General features: G+C 44.2%; 1 protein-coding gene across 7 annotated transcripts in view; it reads right to left on the bottom strand.

Moving 5' to 3' along the window:
• Window positions 1-18,059, bottom strand: part of DOCK6 (dedicator of cytokinesis 6) — a 245,972-nt gene that overhangs the window by 32,008 nt on the left and 195,905 nt on the right. For 4 of the 7 annotated variants that reach the window (XM_077470301.1, XM_077470298.1, XM_077470295.1 and 1 more), the window contains 10 exons: window positions 17,959-18,042; window positions 16,125-16,220; window positions 13,014-13,154; window positions 12,286-12,399; window positions 9,563-9,733; window positions 6,904-7,043; window positions 4,491-4,660; window positions 1,878-2,032; window positions 371-553; window positions 143-269 (listed from right to left, as the gene is read on the bottom strand). In XM_077470301.1, the coding sequence (XP_077326427.1) occupies window positions 143-269; window positions 371-553; window positions 1,878-2,032; window positions 4,491-4,660; window positions 6,904-7,043; window positions 9,563-9,733; window positions 12,286-12,399; window positions 13,014-13,154; window positions 16,125-16,220; window positions 17,959-18,042 (1,381 nt within the window). The remainder of the gene's footprint in view (window positions 1-142; window positions 270-370; window positions 554-1,877; window positions 2,033-4,490; window positions 4,661-6,903; window positions 7,044-9,562; window positions 9,734-12,285; window positions 12,400-13,013; window positions 13,155-16,124; window positions 16,221-17,958; window positions 18,043-18,059) is intronic. The other 3 variants (XM_077470296.1, XM_077470300.1, XM_077470299.1) reach the window with 3 other exon arrangements.

Here is an 18,059-nt window from a genome sequence, read left to right on the forward strand (position 1 = left end):
TAATTGGACATGCTGAAGTTAGAAGCTGGTTGGCTACCACGCACAACTGCACTAGATTTTGCATGCTCCAGTTTTAGTAAATCTCCTCTAATACATTACAGTAACATGATAAGAATGATGATCACGGGAAACCAATTTGTACCTCTACTACGTTTCACCATATCCTGACGAGCACCGATAGTGCCAAGAATGGCCTCCTCCAGCCGAGCCTTCATATCGAGGGATTTCTTAAATGTCAGGCTGTTGATACGCTCAAACGCCTTTTTACCCTGAAGAATGGGGAATAACAAGGGGGGGGGGGGATTGGTGTAAAGGGGTGCTCCAAGTATTACCAGAAGTACAGTCTCTGTATGATTCATGGGAAGCTCACCTTATACTGGAAGCAGGACACACACACACTCAGCAATTCCAGGAGCCGGGTCAGCTGTAGTACAGACAGGCTGGAAAACCAGCGCTGAAGACAATCTTGCTCAGCGTTCTTCAGCACCCAGAGAGCACATACCAAGAGATTGCGGCTCGACTCTGCAGAGAGCACACCACTGGTACGCATAGGCTAATGAGAGAGAAGGAAAGGATGTTTTAGCCTCACTTTATAGACATTTTAACTTTTATTTTTAAAAAGCCTGCCAGTGTGAAGAATTATCATCTTCCAGGGTTTTTGTTGGTTCCCCCCCCCCCTTTTTTTAAATCATACTTGCCTAGGTGGATGCAGCATCGCTCTGTACTGCAAGACTGAGAACCGAGCGATCAAACACCACTGATCACTCAGTTCTCAGTGCTCCATGAGCAGAGAGCTGGTCACTGTCAGTCTGTCAGGATTTAACTGCTGTGTTTGTCCCCAATGGGGAAAGATCGGTTCCTGTCCAAGTGACAGGCCAGCTAATCTCCACTGGGACAAACAGAGCATTGAAAACCTCACAATTCAAATCCGCCCCCCTCTATACAAGGTTAAAAAACAAGTTTTGTCTGGGGTTGGCCTTTAATTTAAGACTGATTAGTAGCCCAGCATCTACCAGAGTATCAACTTTTTTCTTTTTTTTTTTATATGGAGGAACCCTTAAAGTAACTTTATGGTCTCAGGAACCCCTGCTAATAATTACTATAGATTACAGTACATTAGGTTGATGAATGCTCCTTACATTGGTGGTCAGTGGGAAGAATACTCCTTAATTTAGTGGGAAGAATGCTCCTTACATTGGTGGTCAGTGGGAAGAATTCTCCTTACATTGGTGATCAATGGGAAGAATGCCCCTACATTGGTGGTCAGTGGGAAGAATGCCCCTTACATTGGTGAACAATGGGAAGACTGCTCCTTACCTTGGTGATCAGTGGGAAGAATGCTCCTTACATTCGTGCTCAGTGGGATAATTGCTACTTACATTGGTGGTCAGTGGGAAGAATGCTCCTTACATAGGTGATCAATGGGAAGAATTCTTCTTACATTGGTAGTCATTTAGAAGAATGCTCCCTACATTGGTGATCAGTGAGAAGGATTCTCCTTACATTGGAGGTCAGTGGGAAAAATGCTCCTTATATTGGAGGTCTGTGGGAAGAAAGCTCCCTGCACTTTTGGTCATTGAAAAGAATGCTCCCTACAATGGTGATCAGTGGGAAGAATTCTCCTTACATTGGTAGTCAATAAGGATGTCCCCCTACATATAGCTAAAAAGATCACTGGTGTCAGTGGGTATTATTCTAAAAGGCAGAGATTGTTTATTGCACAAGGAAACCCCTAGAAACCTCTGGAGGAACCCTAGTTGAGAAAGATTAATCTACCCAAATCTGTAACAAACAAATTTCAACATACATATGAAGATAAAATTGCAATAAAAGGAACATAGAGAACAGTAAGGGTTATGAATAGGCTGTCCACTTACAGCTGACGGTAGAGGGAAATTTGTTGTCTTCTGTGGTGTTGGTAATGGAGACCCAGCAATTGCCATGGCAACGGTCTGACTGATGGTGCCGCTGTCTGAGTCCACTTCGTCTGCCATAGAAGAGGCATGACGCATCCTCTGGGCATGTGGCTCTGCTAATAAACGACAGGACTATTAGTCATTGTACTCACAGCAACCCTACAACACTCATATTACAGTATAACAAGTGAGCCCATCTGCCAGCAGGGCATCTGAAAGGCCCCCAAAAAATGCATTGCAAAAAAGACTTTGGTTGGCAATACTGTTCACTGAACACGTTTTAAAGAAAAAAAAAAGTTATTTATTGTGCAATCAGGAAATATGTTATATCTATAAATATACTGAATATAAACACCGATCAGCCATAACATTATGACCACTTGCAGGTAAAGTGAATAACATTTATTATCTCATTACAATGGCAAATAAACGTTGATTGGAAATATTAGGCAGCAAGTGAACAAGTTGTCCCTGAAGCCGGTGTATTGAAAGCAGAAAAAATGTGAAAGTGTAATGATATAAACGTCTTTGACAAAAGGCCAAATTGTAATGGCTAGACGACTGGGTCAGATGACGTCCAAAACTCCAGCTCTTGTGGGACGTACCCGGGGTCTGCAAGGTGTACGCTGTTAGTTCACCTTTTCATTTATTTTTTTCTGAAAAGGTGAACTAAACTTTGAATCATTCTGCATGAAGGACTACCACAAATTCAAGGGCTGATTGTACAAAAAGTTGAAGACTCAAAGGCTACATCCACTATAACATGTTATAGAAAAGTGTTGTTCCGAGCTAACTCTTCAGAAAATTATTATTAATGTGCAAACGGCTGCATACAGTGAAAATGTGTTCCCACATTAAAGCGAATTAAATAAACTGGCTCTTGGGGAAGTCACGTGGCCGTGACGACAAGCGTTGGGTGGAGCCAGGTAACTGACTGATTTCCACAACCGGAAGTGATGCAGGAGCCACAGCCCCCCTGTTGGTAATAAAAGCCAATATTCCTATTATTGATTGATACACACACGATCTCTTAAAAGGCCATACACCCAATTAATTTGATAATCTTGGAGTAGTGAAAAAAGGAAGATTTGAAGTGGCTAAAAGGCAGCCCCTTCCTAAGTGGAAAGCAATATACTGTATGACCTGGTGGGTCCAACAGCTGAGGTGAGAGCATAAGTCAGGGATATGCAATTAGCGGACCTCCAGCTGTTGCAGAACTACATGTTCCATGAGGCATAGCAAGACACTGACAGCCACAAGCATGACACTTGTAGTTTTGAAACAGCTGGAGGTCTGCTAATTGCATATCCCTGGCATAAATGAACGATGGTGAGATTCACTTTGCTTGGTTTGATAAGAACTACACGTCTACATGTAGAAGACCCTTGTTTAAGGGAGAGTCAAGATTGGATTGATTTTGCCCCTTTTTTCTTCTTAGCAGGAGACTATTAAGCTCTGTTAGACCCTTTTCACACTGGGGCATTTTTCAGGCGCTTTAGTGTTAAAAAAAAGCGCCTGTAAATCGCTTGAAAGAAGCCGCAACTGCAATCCCAATGTAAAAGCCCGAGTTCTTTCACACTGAGATCCCTTTCACACTGGGGCGTTTTTCAGACGCTTTAGCGTTAAAAAAAGTGCCTGAAAGAAGCCGCTACTGCAATCCCAATTTAAAAACCCGAGTGCTTTCACACTGAGGCGCTGCGCTGGCAGGGCGTCAAAAAAAGTCCTGCAAGCAGCTTCTTTGCAGCGCTTTTGGAGCGGTGAACACACCGCTCCTAAAGTGCCCCTTCCCATTGAAATCAATGGGAAGCGCCTGAAAAACACTTTTGGCAGCAGCGTTTTGTGAGCGCTTTTAACCCTTTATTTGGCCACTAGCAGGGGTTAAAAGCGCCGCAATAGCGCTCGAAAAACGCTAGTTTAAGCGGTGCTTTACGAGCGTTTTTCGGGCGCTGACATTGTGAAAGGGTACTTAAAGCACTTGGGCTTTCACATTGGGATTGCAGATGAGGCTTCTTTCAAGCGCTTCACAAGCGCTTTTTTTTAACGCTAAAGCGTTTGAAAAATGCCTGAAAAACTCCCCAGTGTGAAAGGGGTCTTAAATAGACACTTTCTTATATAGATGATCATTGGTGGAATTTTGGTAATAATACGTTTTCGTTATTTATACGTTATATATGGAAAGTTATGATTGATTGCAATTTATTGCACATTTACAAGCGCCTGCCAAGTTTGAATTTATCACACTATCTTAAGGGGTTATGTTTAATATTTTTTAATGATAATTGGAAGGCGCAGTGTCACTTTGTTTAATCCACTATAACATCTTGAAAATATCTGCAATTTTCCATAAAATGGCTCAAACAGTCCACCTTCAGCAGCAAAAATCCCATGTTCCCTTTAAACATAACCGCTCCAATTTGTCTGTGAAATCGGGCCTGTGAGGGAAGCTGGAAGGAGCTGAGACTCTCGGTTCCAGGAATCCATCTGTCAAAGGCTTGGCAGCCCCCCGTGGGTGACACATGTCTCTGGATCGCAGCCTCTTGGCTTATCAGTAAAGTGTGTTAAATGGATATTCACCCGTGAAGTCGTACAGATGAGGGAGAGTTTCCATGACGATGCCAATCAGAGGGAGATAAAGACGGGAAATTCTCTGCTTGACCTCCGGCTCGGAGTAGCGCGGGTCCATGTCATGGCTACAGAGGAGGTTGTGCAGGGTGCTGATGGCTTTCTTCTGCAGGAAAAACACCCTGTGTGGAGAGGAAGAGAACATAGGTCTACCTAGTTCATTTACAGCGCCTTGAAAAGTATTTACACCCCTTGAAATTTTCCACATTTTGTCATGTTACAACCAAAAAAAAACACAAATGTATTTTATTGGGATTTTATGCGATAAACCAACACAAAGTGGCACATAATTGCGAAGTGGAAGGAAAATGATAAATGGTTTTTCAATTTTTTTTTACAAATAAATATGTGAAAAGTGTGGTGTGTGTTTGTATTCAGTCCCCTTTACTCTGATACCCCTAACTAAAGTCTAGTGGAACCAATTGCCTTCAGAAGTCACCTAATTCTTCTAATTCAATTCTTTTAGATTGATAGAAAGAGGAGGGCCGGAACCTGTCAGGTTTGTGCTGTGGTCTGGGCCTTTACTGGGAAGATTTTCTGATGCTTCTTGTCTCAATGATCACACTTGACATGTGGTCATTGGGAGAGAAAGTAATAAAAAAAACTACCACTAAGGGCCCTGCGTGGTCTAAAACGTGAGAACCTGGTCTAATTATGACCGTGCACAACACTGCATATGACTGCCATTCCTTATTTATTATCCTTACATTTGCTGCCTGGGTTGAAATAAATCTGACCTCAATTACCATTTTATATACAAAAATCCATCTGCCATATCAGAAATTTGGGACTACAGTGGCAGACATGAAAATGCTGGTTGCTGAGCGGTTATGACCCTCCCTGTGCAATACTTACCGAGTCACTGACCTGAAACAAGTATGATCACCATAAGAGAAAATATCCCAAATGGCGCACCATGCAATTTCATCTGTGCTGCAAGTGATAGCAGCTTCAGTCCAGCTCTGTCTAAGCCATAGCCTTGATGCGTTTTGCCCTAACTTCCATGACTAAGCCCTGTGTGTGTGGCGAAACGTGTCAGTGGGTGTGGCTTAGACAGAGCTGGATTAAGGTTGCTATCATTTGTGGGAATGATTAAGCGCACTTGGAGTGTGTGAAATGCATCTACCAGCTTTCTGTCAACACTTTGGGATGTTCTGATTACAGAGTGCGGGCATTTCTTCTTTTGATTATATGCGGAGGCGAGCCGAGGCGGGCACCTGTCCAGACCATCAGGCTTTCAAAACCTCACCTGGAGCAGCGAGTCTACTTGTTTGGATATCACTTGCGGAACAGATGGGCTGGCATGGTGTGCGCCAATTGGGATATTTTTTCTGCTCATGGTTGTACAGATTTAGGACATACTTTTCACCCAGCAGCACCCACAGTAGGTTTTGCCGGACATAGCAGAGACCCAACGTTTCATACATGCTCACCATAAGAGCCACAGAAAAAAATGAAATACTAATCTGAATAGCTGTTTTGGGTAAGTGGCTCGACGCATTAAAGACAGACATTTTCATTAAAAGAGAAGTATAGACTTTTGCAGATTCATACTTATCTAGGTGGATGCTGCATCTGTCCCCCACCGGCTCCAACACTGAGAACTGAGCGATCAAACACTGCTGATCACTGGGTTCTCACAGCTCCGTGAGCAGAGAGCTGGTCACTGTCAGTCACCGGCTCTGCTCTGCACCCCACCGTGCTCACTGGAGCGCTGGGCTGTAGTAGGGATGGGAGCGGCCGGCTCAAGCTCTCAGTGGCTCTCTGCCAGCCTGAGTCGGGTGCCAGTCCAGACATGTGGGCGGATGCCAACTTTATTGTCCGAGCCTGGACTGGCTCTGTGACTTCAGCCCGCTGTCAGCTGAAAACGGGTCACAGGACTGCAGAACGAACTGCACTTTTGTGATCCAGTATAAGTACAGCCAAACGAGCTCTGGCTTTATGTCTTCTTTAAGGCAATAATGGCAACCACCATATTTTCTCACAACCGATCTGGGGCAGTCATTCAAATAAATTCGGAAATAAGAACTTCTAATTTTCCCAATTTGTAGTTTTATCTGAATACTTGTTTAAGGTCAATGACTTCGAGCACTGAAGCCAAAAGGTCATCATGGCAGCTAGTCAACTAGAAGAGTTCAACAATGGCAGTGCTCATATTACTCTTATGTGATGTTTCATTCAATCTAATTGTGTCACTGTAATGATTGGTAGTCCTACCATTCAGGTGCGGCAGCAGGTAGATAAGAAATGAGATAAGGATAGCCATATTAATAATGGTGGGCAGCAACAACTGATACACAAGCAGTAATGCTACCATCCTAGGATGAGATCAGAGACAGGACAGTAAGTGGACACTGGAACTCACCCTTCCACATCAGGCTCCAGTATCAGAGCGAGCTCAGTCAGGATCAGGCCAGACAGGTAGTGCTGCTGTCTGAACGGCACTGACAGCTCAAACATATTAGTGATGGTCTTGTCCTGGGCTGGACTGGAAAGCATAGAGCTCTGAAGGACAGAGAAAGAGAAGAACCATTACAAAGAATTCTTAATACAGCTTCCCACAGTCCTTACTACACAAAGTTTATGTAAAACCATTTTTTAAAAGCTTCCATTCAAATGTTTGCTGTTTGTGTCCCTATGGGCAGTGAGCTGGATGTAGGGACGTGCGGCTGGCTTTTACAACAACTCCGTGTTCAAGCTGCTGGTACTTCCGCCATTTGTTGCGGCTCTTCTGCCTTGACTGTGTGCATTGGCCATATTGAGGGTTCTCCGCCTCCGCCCCAGTATATCCTTTTGGTCACTCCCTTGCAGCAGAATGTGAGAGAAGTTCCCCTTTCTTCTCTCGGGGATAGCATTTATAGTACTCAGTCCTATACTGTTTCTTTTGATGCCTATATGCCTTGAAATAGCAATTCTAAAGACACAGCTCTTACTGCCATATACCTCTTCTGCTTTTAAATGCTATATAATGAAATGTTGAAATTCATCTTGCTATCAAACACTATATACATTTTCCTTCTTCAAATACCCCTGAAGGAGAAAAATTGTACTCCGAAACGCGTTGGATGCAAAAAGTATGTCCTGTGTGTTTACAAATATGGTGAAAATATTAGAAATTGTTTCATCTGTATATGTACACTTTTTAATGACGATGTTTAATCATTAATAACAAATATTTTTTTCTACTATAAATACTTTGTATATTCGAAATAAACTACTATGTGCCTGTAAAGTCCACCCAAGGGAAACCTCTTTCTCTTTTTTGTGTCCCTATAGGAAGACTTCTCTTCATTTCCTGTTCTGGATACACACCACAGGAGGAGAAAGAGAATCACTCCAAAGTGAGAAAAATACAGTGAAGACAGCCGTCACCTGAATAAGTGTCCCCGTTGGAAGATCTCTTCTCGTCTCTGTGCTACTTTGAATTTAATTCTCTCAAAATGCTCATCTTGGGCCTTGTAAAGTTCTAAAAAGGGCTTCTTTAACCCCTTATGTACCACATTAGGCTTTTCAATGGCAGATAGGTGGCCATTCATTTACCCAGTACTGGATAATTAGCCATCAGGCCACCGATCCACCAGGAGATCCTTTATGTGCCCAGGCATCATTAAAGGGCTGAATACATAGAGAGACCCTGTGCCCAGCCAATTCCAGGGGTTGGATACCATGTGATCACTGATTGGTCATCACAGCGATCACATAATACTATTTACAATGCTGATCCCTCCTCCTTGCAAGAGATTGGCTACTTAAAAATGGGCACAGAACGAATGGATCAGCAGCTTCAGCTGCTGATCCATTCATTCTGCTGCAATGACTCATGATATATATTTTTTTAACCCTTTCTTGCACCAACCACTCTCCTCTTTTACACATACATACTTTTCCCACTCCCTAGTGACCTGCAAATTAACCCTTCCTTATCCATCCCTTACTAAACAATAACCCTTCCTCTCCATCCTGCCCTATATGTGACCGGTGCATTAACCCCTTCACTGGCTCTTTTCTCTGTGTATGAGCTGTACATTAATGTATTTGGTGCACCATTCTCAGGTTCCATGTTATCGCCCTCAGTACCGGCACATTTCTGCATTTCCAAAATATTTGGGCAAACAATGAATTCAGCTTGGGTTGTCTGTTTTCCAAAAAAAGGGACATTTGGGGATTTCCATGGTATTCTGACATTTGTATTTTAACAGAAAAAAAAATTTTTTTGCCCATTTTTTTCTTTTATAGTAAAAGGAAATAAAATAAAAAAAACCCCAGTGGTTATTAAATACCACCAAAAGATTGCTCTGTCTCAAAAAATGATATAAAACTCATTAGGGTAAAGCGTTGTATGACAGAGTAATTGTCAGCCAAACTATCACAGCACTAAAAGCTGAAAAAATGGCCTGGTGATGAAGGAGTATTACAGGCTATTACGGTGTGTGGAGGGCACCTATGGGCACCTCAGTATCAGAAGAAAATTTGTGACCACTGTGACCCCATTTTAAATCTCTGTTTAGGACCCCAGTGGAGAAATCTCCCCAAGTTCTAGAATAGCTACAACAGGCAGAGGGTCTAAAACAGGGGTCTCAAACTGGCGGCTCTCCAGCTGTTGCAAAACTACAAATCCCATGAGGCATTGCAAGACTGACAGTTCCAAGCATGACTCCCACAGGCAGAGGCATGATGGGCCTTGCAGTTTTGCAACAGCTGGAGGGCCGCCAGTTTGAGACACCTGGTCTAAAAGAAAGCCACGGCACTGGCATAGGGATCTTTGAGTTCTTATTTTCCAATGAAGAAACCACTAGATGGCGCAAAGCACAGAAATACTGCATGGCATGCCTACTAGGGGATTCTCAATATGAAAAAAATGCAGAACATATTTAGGCAACTAACAATAGCTGCTAGCCTTTTAGCAAAGTTCTCAGCGAGTTCCCTGGCTGTTGATGAAAGGAGGGCCCAGGACCCCCTGCCCCTCCTCCAACAAGAATACATTTATTCTGACTGTTGTTCTGTTTAAGTTAGCACCATAGTACCTGAGATGTGGTGGAAGAGATGGAGGGCGAGGGTGAATTGGGGGGTGACAGACGGCTGCAGGGCAGGTTTAAGGGGACATAGTGTTCATGCGAGCAGACGATGCGGATAAAATCCATACGCAGAGAGATTAGCACATTCGGGTTCTGGGCCTTTGATAATTTATTGTTTATCTGTAAAACAGAAGACATAGGTGGTGTCATACATAATGCATAAAAATATGTTTAAAAATTATGCTTTTAAAGGAGAAATCAATTTCCGGCTTAAAGCGGAGTCCCGGCGAAAACGTTTTTTTTTTTTTGTTTTTTTTTGGATCCTAGCATAATGTAATTCAAAAACGAGTATACAATTCACATCATTGATTTATCAAAAATATAAATTTCTTACTGTAATATTTCATACCTCCATTTGTGGCCATTTCCACCATGATTGTGGGCATGTGAAGCCCAATCGAGATCGCTTCCTGGAATAGCTTTGGAGAGATGCATGATGGGTAACCAGCATGCACCTCTCAAGCTCGTGCATGCACAATTCACAGGCGGCCGGAGCAATTTTTGAGCACAGTACTGCCCACAGACTCCTGGGAAATGATGAGCACAGGTGAGGGAGGAAGTAACGATGAGCTCTGCGGACCAGGAAGTGGCAGATTACAAGGACTACATAGCAACAGCAGAGGATTTAGGGTAAGTATAAAAAAATATGTTTTCCTCCAAATGTTTGTTTATAGGTTAACCGGTTCCTGACCGGCACACACCGATGTACGTTGGCAGAATGGCACACAGGTACGTCCCTTTAAATTTGCCGCCATGTCATCGTGCGCGCGTGTCGGCCGGGACCTCCGAGAGTCGGGTCGTGGGTCCCGCGAAACTCGATCACCGCGGAGATACTCTGAAGCGCCTCACAAGGAGAAAGAATGGGGAGATGCTAATGCAAACAAGCATCTCCCCGTTCTGCCTAGTGACACTGTCACTGATCTCTGCTCCCTGAGATTGGGAGCAGAGATCAGTGACGTGTACCATGTAGCCACGCCCCCCAGTTAGAAACACGCCCCAGGATACACTTAACCCTTACACTGCCTTCTAGTGGTTAACCCCTTCACTGCCACTGTCATTTTACATAGGAATCAGTGCATTTGTATAGCAATGATTGCTGTATAAATGACAGTGGTCCCAAAAATGTGTCAAAAATGTCCGATGTGTCCGTCACGATAAAAAATCGCTGATCGCCGCCATTACTAGTAAAAAAAAAAATGATTAATAAAAATGTCATAAAACTATCCCCTATTTTTTAAACGCTATAACTTTGTGCAAACCAAATGCTTATTGAGTTTTTTTTTTTTTAACAAAAATATGTAGAAGAATACGTATCGGCCTAAACTGAGGAAAAACCAGTTTTTTTTATATATATATATTTTTTTTCCAAAATTGTCGTTCTTTTTTTGTTTATAGCGCAAAAAATCAAAACCGCAGGGGGGATCAAATACCACCAAAAGAAAGCTCTATTTATGGGAAAAAAAAGTATGTCAATTTTGTTTGGGAGCCACGTCGAACAACCGCGCAATTGTCAGTTAAAAAGCGATGCAGTGCCGAATCGCAAAATGTGCTCTGGTCTGGAAGGGAGTAAAATCTTCCGGGGCTCAAGCGGTTAAAACTGAGCTTCACTGAAAAACTTTGACAATAAAAACACTGCTGCTTCCTCTGCAAGACCCGTGAGGGCCTCTAAACCAGTTTTGGAGAATATTTACATACAAACATACACACATACACAGTGAGCTGAACAATTTAAAATATGTATAGTTTTTAGAGAGGGATACATTTCTAAGAAGTTCTATTAATGGGGTGGGCAACTACATGGAAAATGAGGTTCAATGTAGAAAAATGTAAAATAATGCATTTGGGTGGCAAAAATATGAATGCAATCTATACACTGGGCGGAGAACCTCTGGAGGAATCTAGGATGAAAAAGGACCTGGGGGTCCTAGTAGATGAAGGGCTCAGCAATGGCAATGGCATGTAATGCCAAGCTGCTGCTAACAAAGCAAACAGAATATTGGCATGCATCAAAAAAGGGGATTAATTCCAGAAATAAAACGATAATTCTCCCGCTCTACAAGACTCTGGTCTGGCCGCACCTGGAGTATGCTGTCCAGTTCTGGGCACCAGTCCTCAGGAAGGATGTACTGGAAAAGGAGCGAGTACAAAGAAGGGCAACAAAGCTAATAAAGGGTCTGGAGGATATTAGTTATGAGGAAAGGTTGTGAGCACTGAATGTATTCTCTCTGGAGGACAGACGCTTGAGAGGGGATATGATTTGAATATACAAATAACGTACTGGTGACCCCACAATAGGGATAAAAAATTTTTGCGGAAGTAAGTTTAACAAGAGGCGTGGCCACTCATTAAAATTAGAAGAAAAGAGGTTTAACCTTAAACTAGGTAGAGGGTTCTTTACTGTAAGAGCGGCAAGGATGTGGAATTCCCTTCCACAGGTGGTGGTCTCAGTGGGGAATATCAATAGTTTCAAGAAACTATTAGATAAGAACCTGAACGACCACAATATACAGGGATATACAATGTAATACTGACATATAATCACACACATAGATTGGACTTGATGGACTTGTGTCTTTTTTTTTACCTCATCTACTATGTAACTGTTAAAAAACTCTTTAATAGTAAAAGATCAATTAATATGACAAATGCCATTGATTGTACTATGTATTTACCTGTTTATAATATGAGCGTATGAGGGCAAACACAAAGCCGCGATCCACCATGGATAAAAGATCATTGAGGAAGAAAGCAAGACTGCAGTTCAGGCGTTCAGCCAGCTCAGCATCCTGTCCAGGGAGAAAGACGTATATATATATAGTTACACATGATTAACAAGGCCTGGGAAATGACTGGAGTCCTTCTAGTAGAGGCCATCACAATTCCTATGGGCCAGATTGTTGCCAATTTTGCCCTATACAAGGTTGGGGAGCTCACTTCTTGGATCCCAATATGGCGCTCTCACTATCCAGCAATTAAATGAGTTGCATGATTATCAGGTTCGGGACCCCCCTCCCTTCTATGACTCCCCCTCCCATCTATATGTTTAATAGGTGTGAGAAATCCAATGCTCTTGTAAATGGCTGGCTGCTTAAAAACCTTAAATATGGAATTCTCACCTAATCCGGTGCTATACAATGACTGGTCTATCTTATTTTGCCTTACAGGATCATCCGGCTTGTATATCGACAATATACAGCACCATGTATGCACCCAGATCTTGCCTTTGTTTATTGCACAATATTACATACCTCTGAATTGATCCTATGTTTGTATTGTTTAGAAAACTTTTCATGAAAACTTAATGAAACTAAAAAAAAGTTATGTGCAAATATATACTAAGGAAAGGGGAAAAGAGAGAGAGAGAGAGGAAAAAAAAAACAATGATTGGAATGTTTAGAACCTTGAGGTATCGGCTGGCGATCTCCGTACAGACATTGCACACGAGGGCAGATATATCATCAACGAATCTCTCTGGGAAACGTTGCTTTCTGGGTGCGTCTAGTCGCTCGGAGTTATGGAGGTGCAGAGACATGCTCTTCGTCTGAGGATGGGGAAAACAAACATGCTGAATTAATCTGGTACATACACAGTATCTCACAAAAGTAAGTACACCCCTCACATTTTTGAAATTCTTTTATTCTATCTTTTCATGTGACAACACTAAAGAAATTACACTTTGCTACAATGTAAAGTAGTGAGTGTACAGCTTGTATAACAGTGCCAATTTGCTGTCCCCTCAAAATAACTCAACACACAGCCATTAATGTCTAAACTGCTGGCAACAAACGTGAGTACACCCCTAAGTGAAAATGTCCAAATTGGACCCAATTAGTAATTTTCCCTCCCAGGTGTCAGGTGTGGATGGGGAGCAGGAGTGTTAAATTTGGTGCGATCACTCTTAGACCCCTTTCACACTAGAGGCGTTTTGCAGGCGCTATATCGTTAAAAATAGCACCTGCAAACCTCCCTAAAACAGCTGCTCCATTCACTCCTTCGGGCTTTCACACTGGAGCAGTGCACTGGCAGGGTGTCATAAAAAGTCCTGCCAGCAGCTTCTTTGGAGCGGTGAACTCACCGCTCCTCCCCATTGAAATCAATGGGGCAGCGCTACTATATCGCTGGCAAAACGCCGCTTCGGTCGTGTTTTGCGTGTGGATCTAACCCCTTTTCGGCTGCTAGTATGAGGTTAAAACCACCCTGCTAGCAGCCGAATAGCGTCACTAAAATGATGGTAAAGCGGTGCTAAAAATAGCGCAGCTTTACCGCTGATGCCCTAGGCGGCACATTGTGAAAGGGCTCATGCAAAAGAACTCTCTGAGAGTCTGGAAAAAAGTATTGTTGCTTTACATAAAGATGGCCTAGGTTATAAGAAGATTGCCAAGACCCTGAAACTAAGCTGCAGCATGGTGGCCAAGACCATACGGCTATTTAACAGGACAGGTTCCACTAAGAACAGGCCTCGCCATGGTTGACCAAAGAAGTTGAGTGCACGTGTCATACCCAAAGGTTGTCTGTGGGAAATAGACGTATGAGGGCTGCCAGCATTGCTACAGAGGTTGAAGGGGTTGGGGGTCAGCCTGTCAGTGCTCAGACCACACTCCGCACACTGCACCAAATTGGTCTGCATGGCTGTCGTCCAGAAAGAAGCCTCTTCTAAAGATGATGCACAAGAAAGCCCACAAACAGTTTGCTGAAGACAAGCAGACTAAGGACATGGATTACTGGAACCATGTCCTGTGGTCTGATGAGACCAAGATAAATGTACTTGGTTCAGATGGTGTCAAACGTGTGTGGCGGCAACCAGGTGATGAGTACAAAGACAAGTGTGTCTTGCCTACAGTCAAGCATGGTGGTGGGAGTGTCATGGTCTGGGGCTGCATGAGTGCTGCCACCACTGGGGAGCTACAGTTCATTGAGGGAACCATGAATGCCAACATGTACTGTGACATACTGAAACAGAGCATGATCCCCTCCCTCCTGAGACTGGGCTTCAGGGCAGTATTCCAACATGATAGTGAACCCAAACACACCTCCAAGATGACCACTGCCTTGCTAAAGAAGCTGAGGGTAAAGGTGATGTACTGGCCAAGCATGTCTCCAGACCTAAACCCTATTGAGCATCTGTGGGGCATCCTCAAATGGAAGGTGGAGGAGCGCAAGGTCTCCAACATCCATCAGCTCTGTGATGTCATCATGGAGGAGTGGAAGAAGACCCCAGTGGAAACTTGTGAAGATCTGGTGAACTCCATGCCCGAGAGGATTAAGGCAGTGCTGGAAAATAATGGTGACTACACAAAATATTGACATATTTTCACTTAGGGGTGTACTTACTTTTGTTTCCAGCAGTTTAGACATTAAAGCGGGAGTCCACCGGGACTCCGTGTTTTTTTTTTTTTTTTTTTTTTTAAAGCCAGAAGCTACAAATACTGCAGCTGCTGACTTTTAAAATAGTGACACTTACCTGTCCAGCGCACCCGCGATGTCGGCACCCGAAGCCGATCGCTAGGTCGTCTGTCGGGTCCTGCCGCCGCCATCTTGGGTATGGGAATCAGGAAATGGAGCCTTTCGGCTTCATTTCCCGGTTCCCTACTGCGCATGCGCGAATTGCGCTGCGCAATAAGGACGCTCCCCGCTGCCTCTGGGAGCTGTGTGTTTCCCAGCAGGCAGCAGGGCACTTGCGGGAAGGGGCGGGCACTTGCGGAAAGGGGCGTAAGTTACGCCCCTTTCCGCAGAGAGCTGTCCCGGAAGTGGATAATCCAGGTAACTGCACCCCCCTCCCCCCTGAAAGGTGCCGATTGTGGCACCGGAGGGGGGGAGGGTTCCGATGAGCGGAAGGTCCACTTTAGGGTGGACCTCCGCTTTAATGGCTGTGTGTGCAATGTATTGAAGTGAACCAAAGCCATGTAATACTATGCTTTTTACATGACCTGCGAATCTGTGTGTTCCTAAACGCATCAAACCCGCTGTAAATTCGCATCAGTGTGAACCCAGGCTAAAAGAGAAGTATGGGAATTTGTTTGATTTCAGAATCATATTTACCTAGGTGGATGTCCTCTGCTGGCTCTAACACCGAGAACCGAGCGATCAAACACCACTGATCAGAGAGCTGATGACCGTCAGTCACCGCTGTCTGCTCTGTCCCCTCCTGCACTGAATTGCTGGGCTGTGGAGGGGGCAGGAGAGGCCAGCTCAGAATTTCCCGACCATATGGTCGCAATCTTTCGCAAGCCTGGAACAGTGACTTCAGCCCGCTGTCTGCTGAAAATGGTTCATAGATGTGCAGAACTAACTAAACTCCTGTGATCCACAGGAGAAGTACAGCCAAACGAGCTTTGGCTGTACTTCTCCTTTACAAAAGCTCTGACGTGTTTTGATCAGGTTTGTGGTAAGGCTAAGTTTGTATGAGGAACCACATTACACAAAGACAAATTCACCTCCTTCTGTCCATCACATACATGGCAGACACTCTCTTGGTTTGCCCCTTGTGTTCTCCTATTATCCCTCCACTTACCATGAGCTGGAAGAAGAACCAAGCTTGACTCAGAGCCGCTTCTCGCACTGGACTGGCGCTCACCACCCACTGTAGGGCCAATTCTTCATGCAACAGCTAGACACAACAAGAAACAGTCAGCCATAAAGAATAAACCCACCAGCATCATATACTTCCTAACACTCATGTGATACCAAGCCGTGTCACAATGACAGACTTCATGTCACATAGCCTTCCCTGTCTGTGTCACCCTGTTATAGCAGAGACAGACTCCATGTCACATCGCTCCCCCTGGGTGGTGTGACCCTGTGATAGGAGGGACAGACTCCACGTTGCAAAGCTGCTCCTGTCTGTGTCACCCTGTGCTTGGAGGAACAGATGCCAGGTCACCCTGTAATGGGAGGGGCAAAGTCCATGTCACATAGCTCCCCCTGTCTGTGTCACCCCGTTGTAGGAGGGACAGACTCCATGTCACATAGCTCCCCCTGGGTGGTGTGACCCTGTGGTAGGAGGGACAGACTCCATGTCACATAGCTCCCCCTGGGTGGTGTCACCCTGTCGTAGGAGGGACAGACTCCATGTCACATAGCCTCCCCTGGGTGGTGTGACCCTGTGGTAGGAGGGACAGACTCCATGTCACATAGCTTCCCCTGGGTGGTGTGACCCTGTGGTGGGAGGGACAGACTGCATGTTACAAAGCTGCTCCTGTCTGTGTCACCCTATGCTTGGAGGAACAGATGCCAGGTCACCCTGCAATGGGAGGGGCAAAGTCCATGTCACATAGCTCCTCCTAGGTGGTGTCAGCCTGTGGTGGGAACAAAAGACTCCATGTCACATTGCTCCTCCTGTTTGTGCCACCCTCTGGGTCTTATATTAATTGTGGCTACAAAAAATGCATTAGGGCTTATTTTCAGGGGATGTCTTATTTATCCCTTCTTCCCTCCTCCCTGTCAGCTCTGGATGGAGTTAGCATCTCTGTAATCCCCAAAATAAACCCTAGCTAAAGTACTTGTAAAATCATTTAATCCGCTATGTAAATGGATTACATAATGTCCAGTGTGTGTCTTTATGTAACATTGTAGAAAATACCTTATTAATAGCACCGCTGGGCACTCAAATGACCCACCGGAGCGCTTCTTCCCTGCTCCAAGCACTGCAGAGGGGGGCCGAAAAAATCCCCAATGATGTTAGCCCTGCTCCGAGCACTGCAGAGGGGGGCCGAGATCCCCACTGACGTTAGCCCTGCTCCGAGCACTGCAGAGGGAGAGGCCGCTGGGGGGGGTGCTCCGGCGGATCACATGAGCACCCAGCGGCGCTGTAAATAAGGTATTTTCTACAATAATGTTACATAAAGACACACACTGGAGATTATATTATCCTTTTACAACATAGATTACATGATTTTACAAGGACTTTAACTAGGGCTTATTTTCAGGGTAGGGCTTATATTGCAGCCATCCTAGAAAGTCCAGATGGGTCTTATTTTCGGGGTAGGGCTTATTTTCAGGGAAACACAGTACATCCTACTGCTTGTCATTATTTGTTGCTTTTAAAAAGTTAAACATGAAAATAAGAAACATATTCTAAAAACACACATCATATTAGTAACAGATAGAGTTTTATAAAGAGGCACGTTGAATGGGTAAAGCCCACATGCGGTATTGATGACTAGTTAGATCTTACTTAAAAACACATTTGTTCTTTAATTCTCTGCAACAAGAAGGTTTAATAAAGTTAGTTGCCAGCTGTGTTTTTTTTTTTTAGCAGCCTTGGCTACCTGGCTACTGGAACTCTCCAGTCCTAATTCAGCATCATTATAAATACCTAAAGCTACAGTAAACCAGAACACGCATACCTTTTTAGCAGTGAGGCGAGGCTGGGCGGAGGACACTTCCCCCTCCACGTAAGTGGACATGCGATTTGGACTTCGCTCATTGTTCTATGGAGAAGTTAAAA

The sequence above is a fragment of the Lithobates pipiens genome, unplaced genomic scaffold (assembly GCF_037356315.1).
Source record: "Lithobates pipiens isolate NorthernLeopardFrog02 unplaced genomic scaffold, aLitPip1_a1.2 Scaffold_8, whole genome shotgun sequence".
Lineage (NCBI taxonomy): Eukaryota > Metazoa > Chordata > Amphibia > Anura > Ranidae > Lithobates > Lithobates pipiens.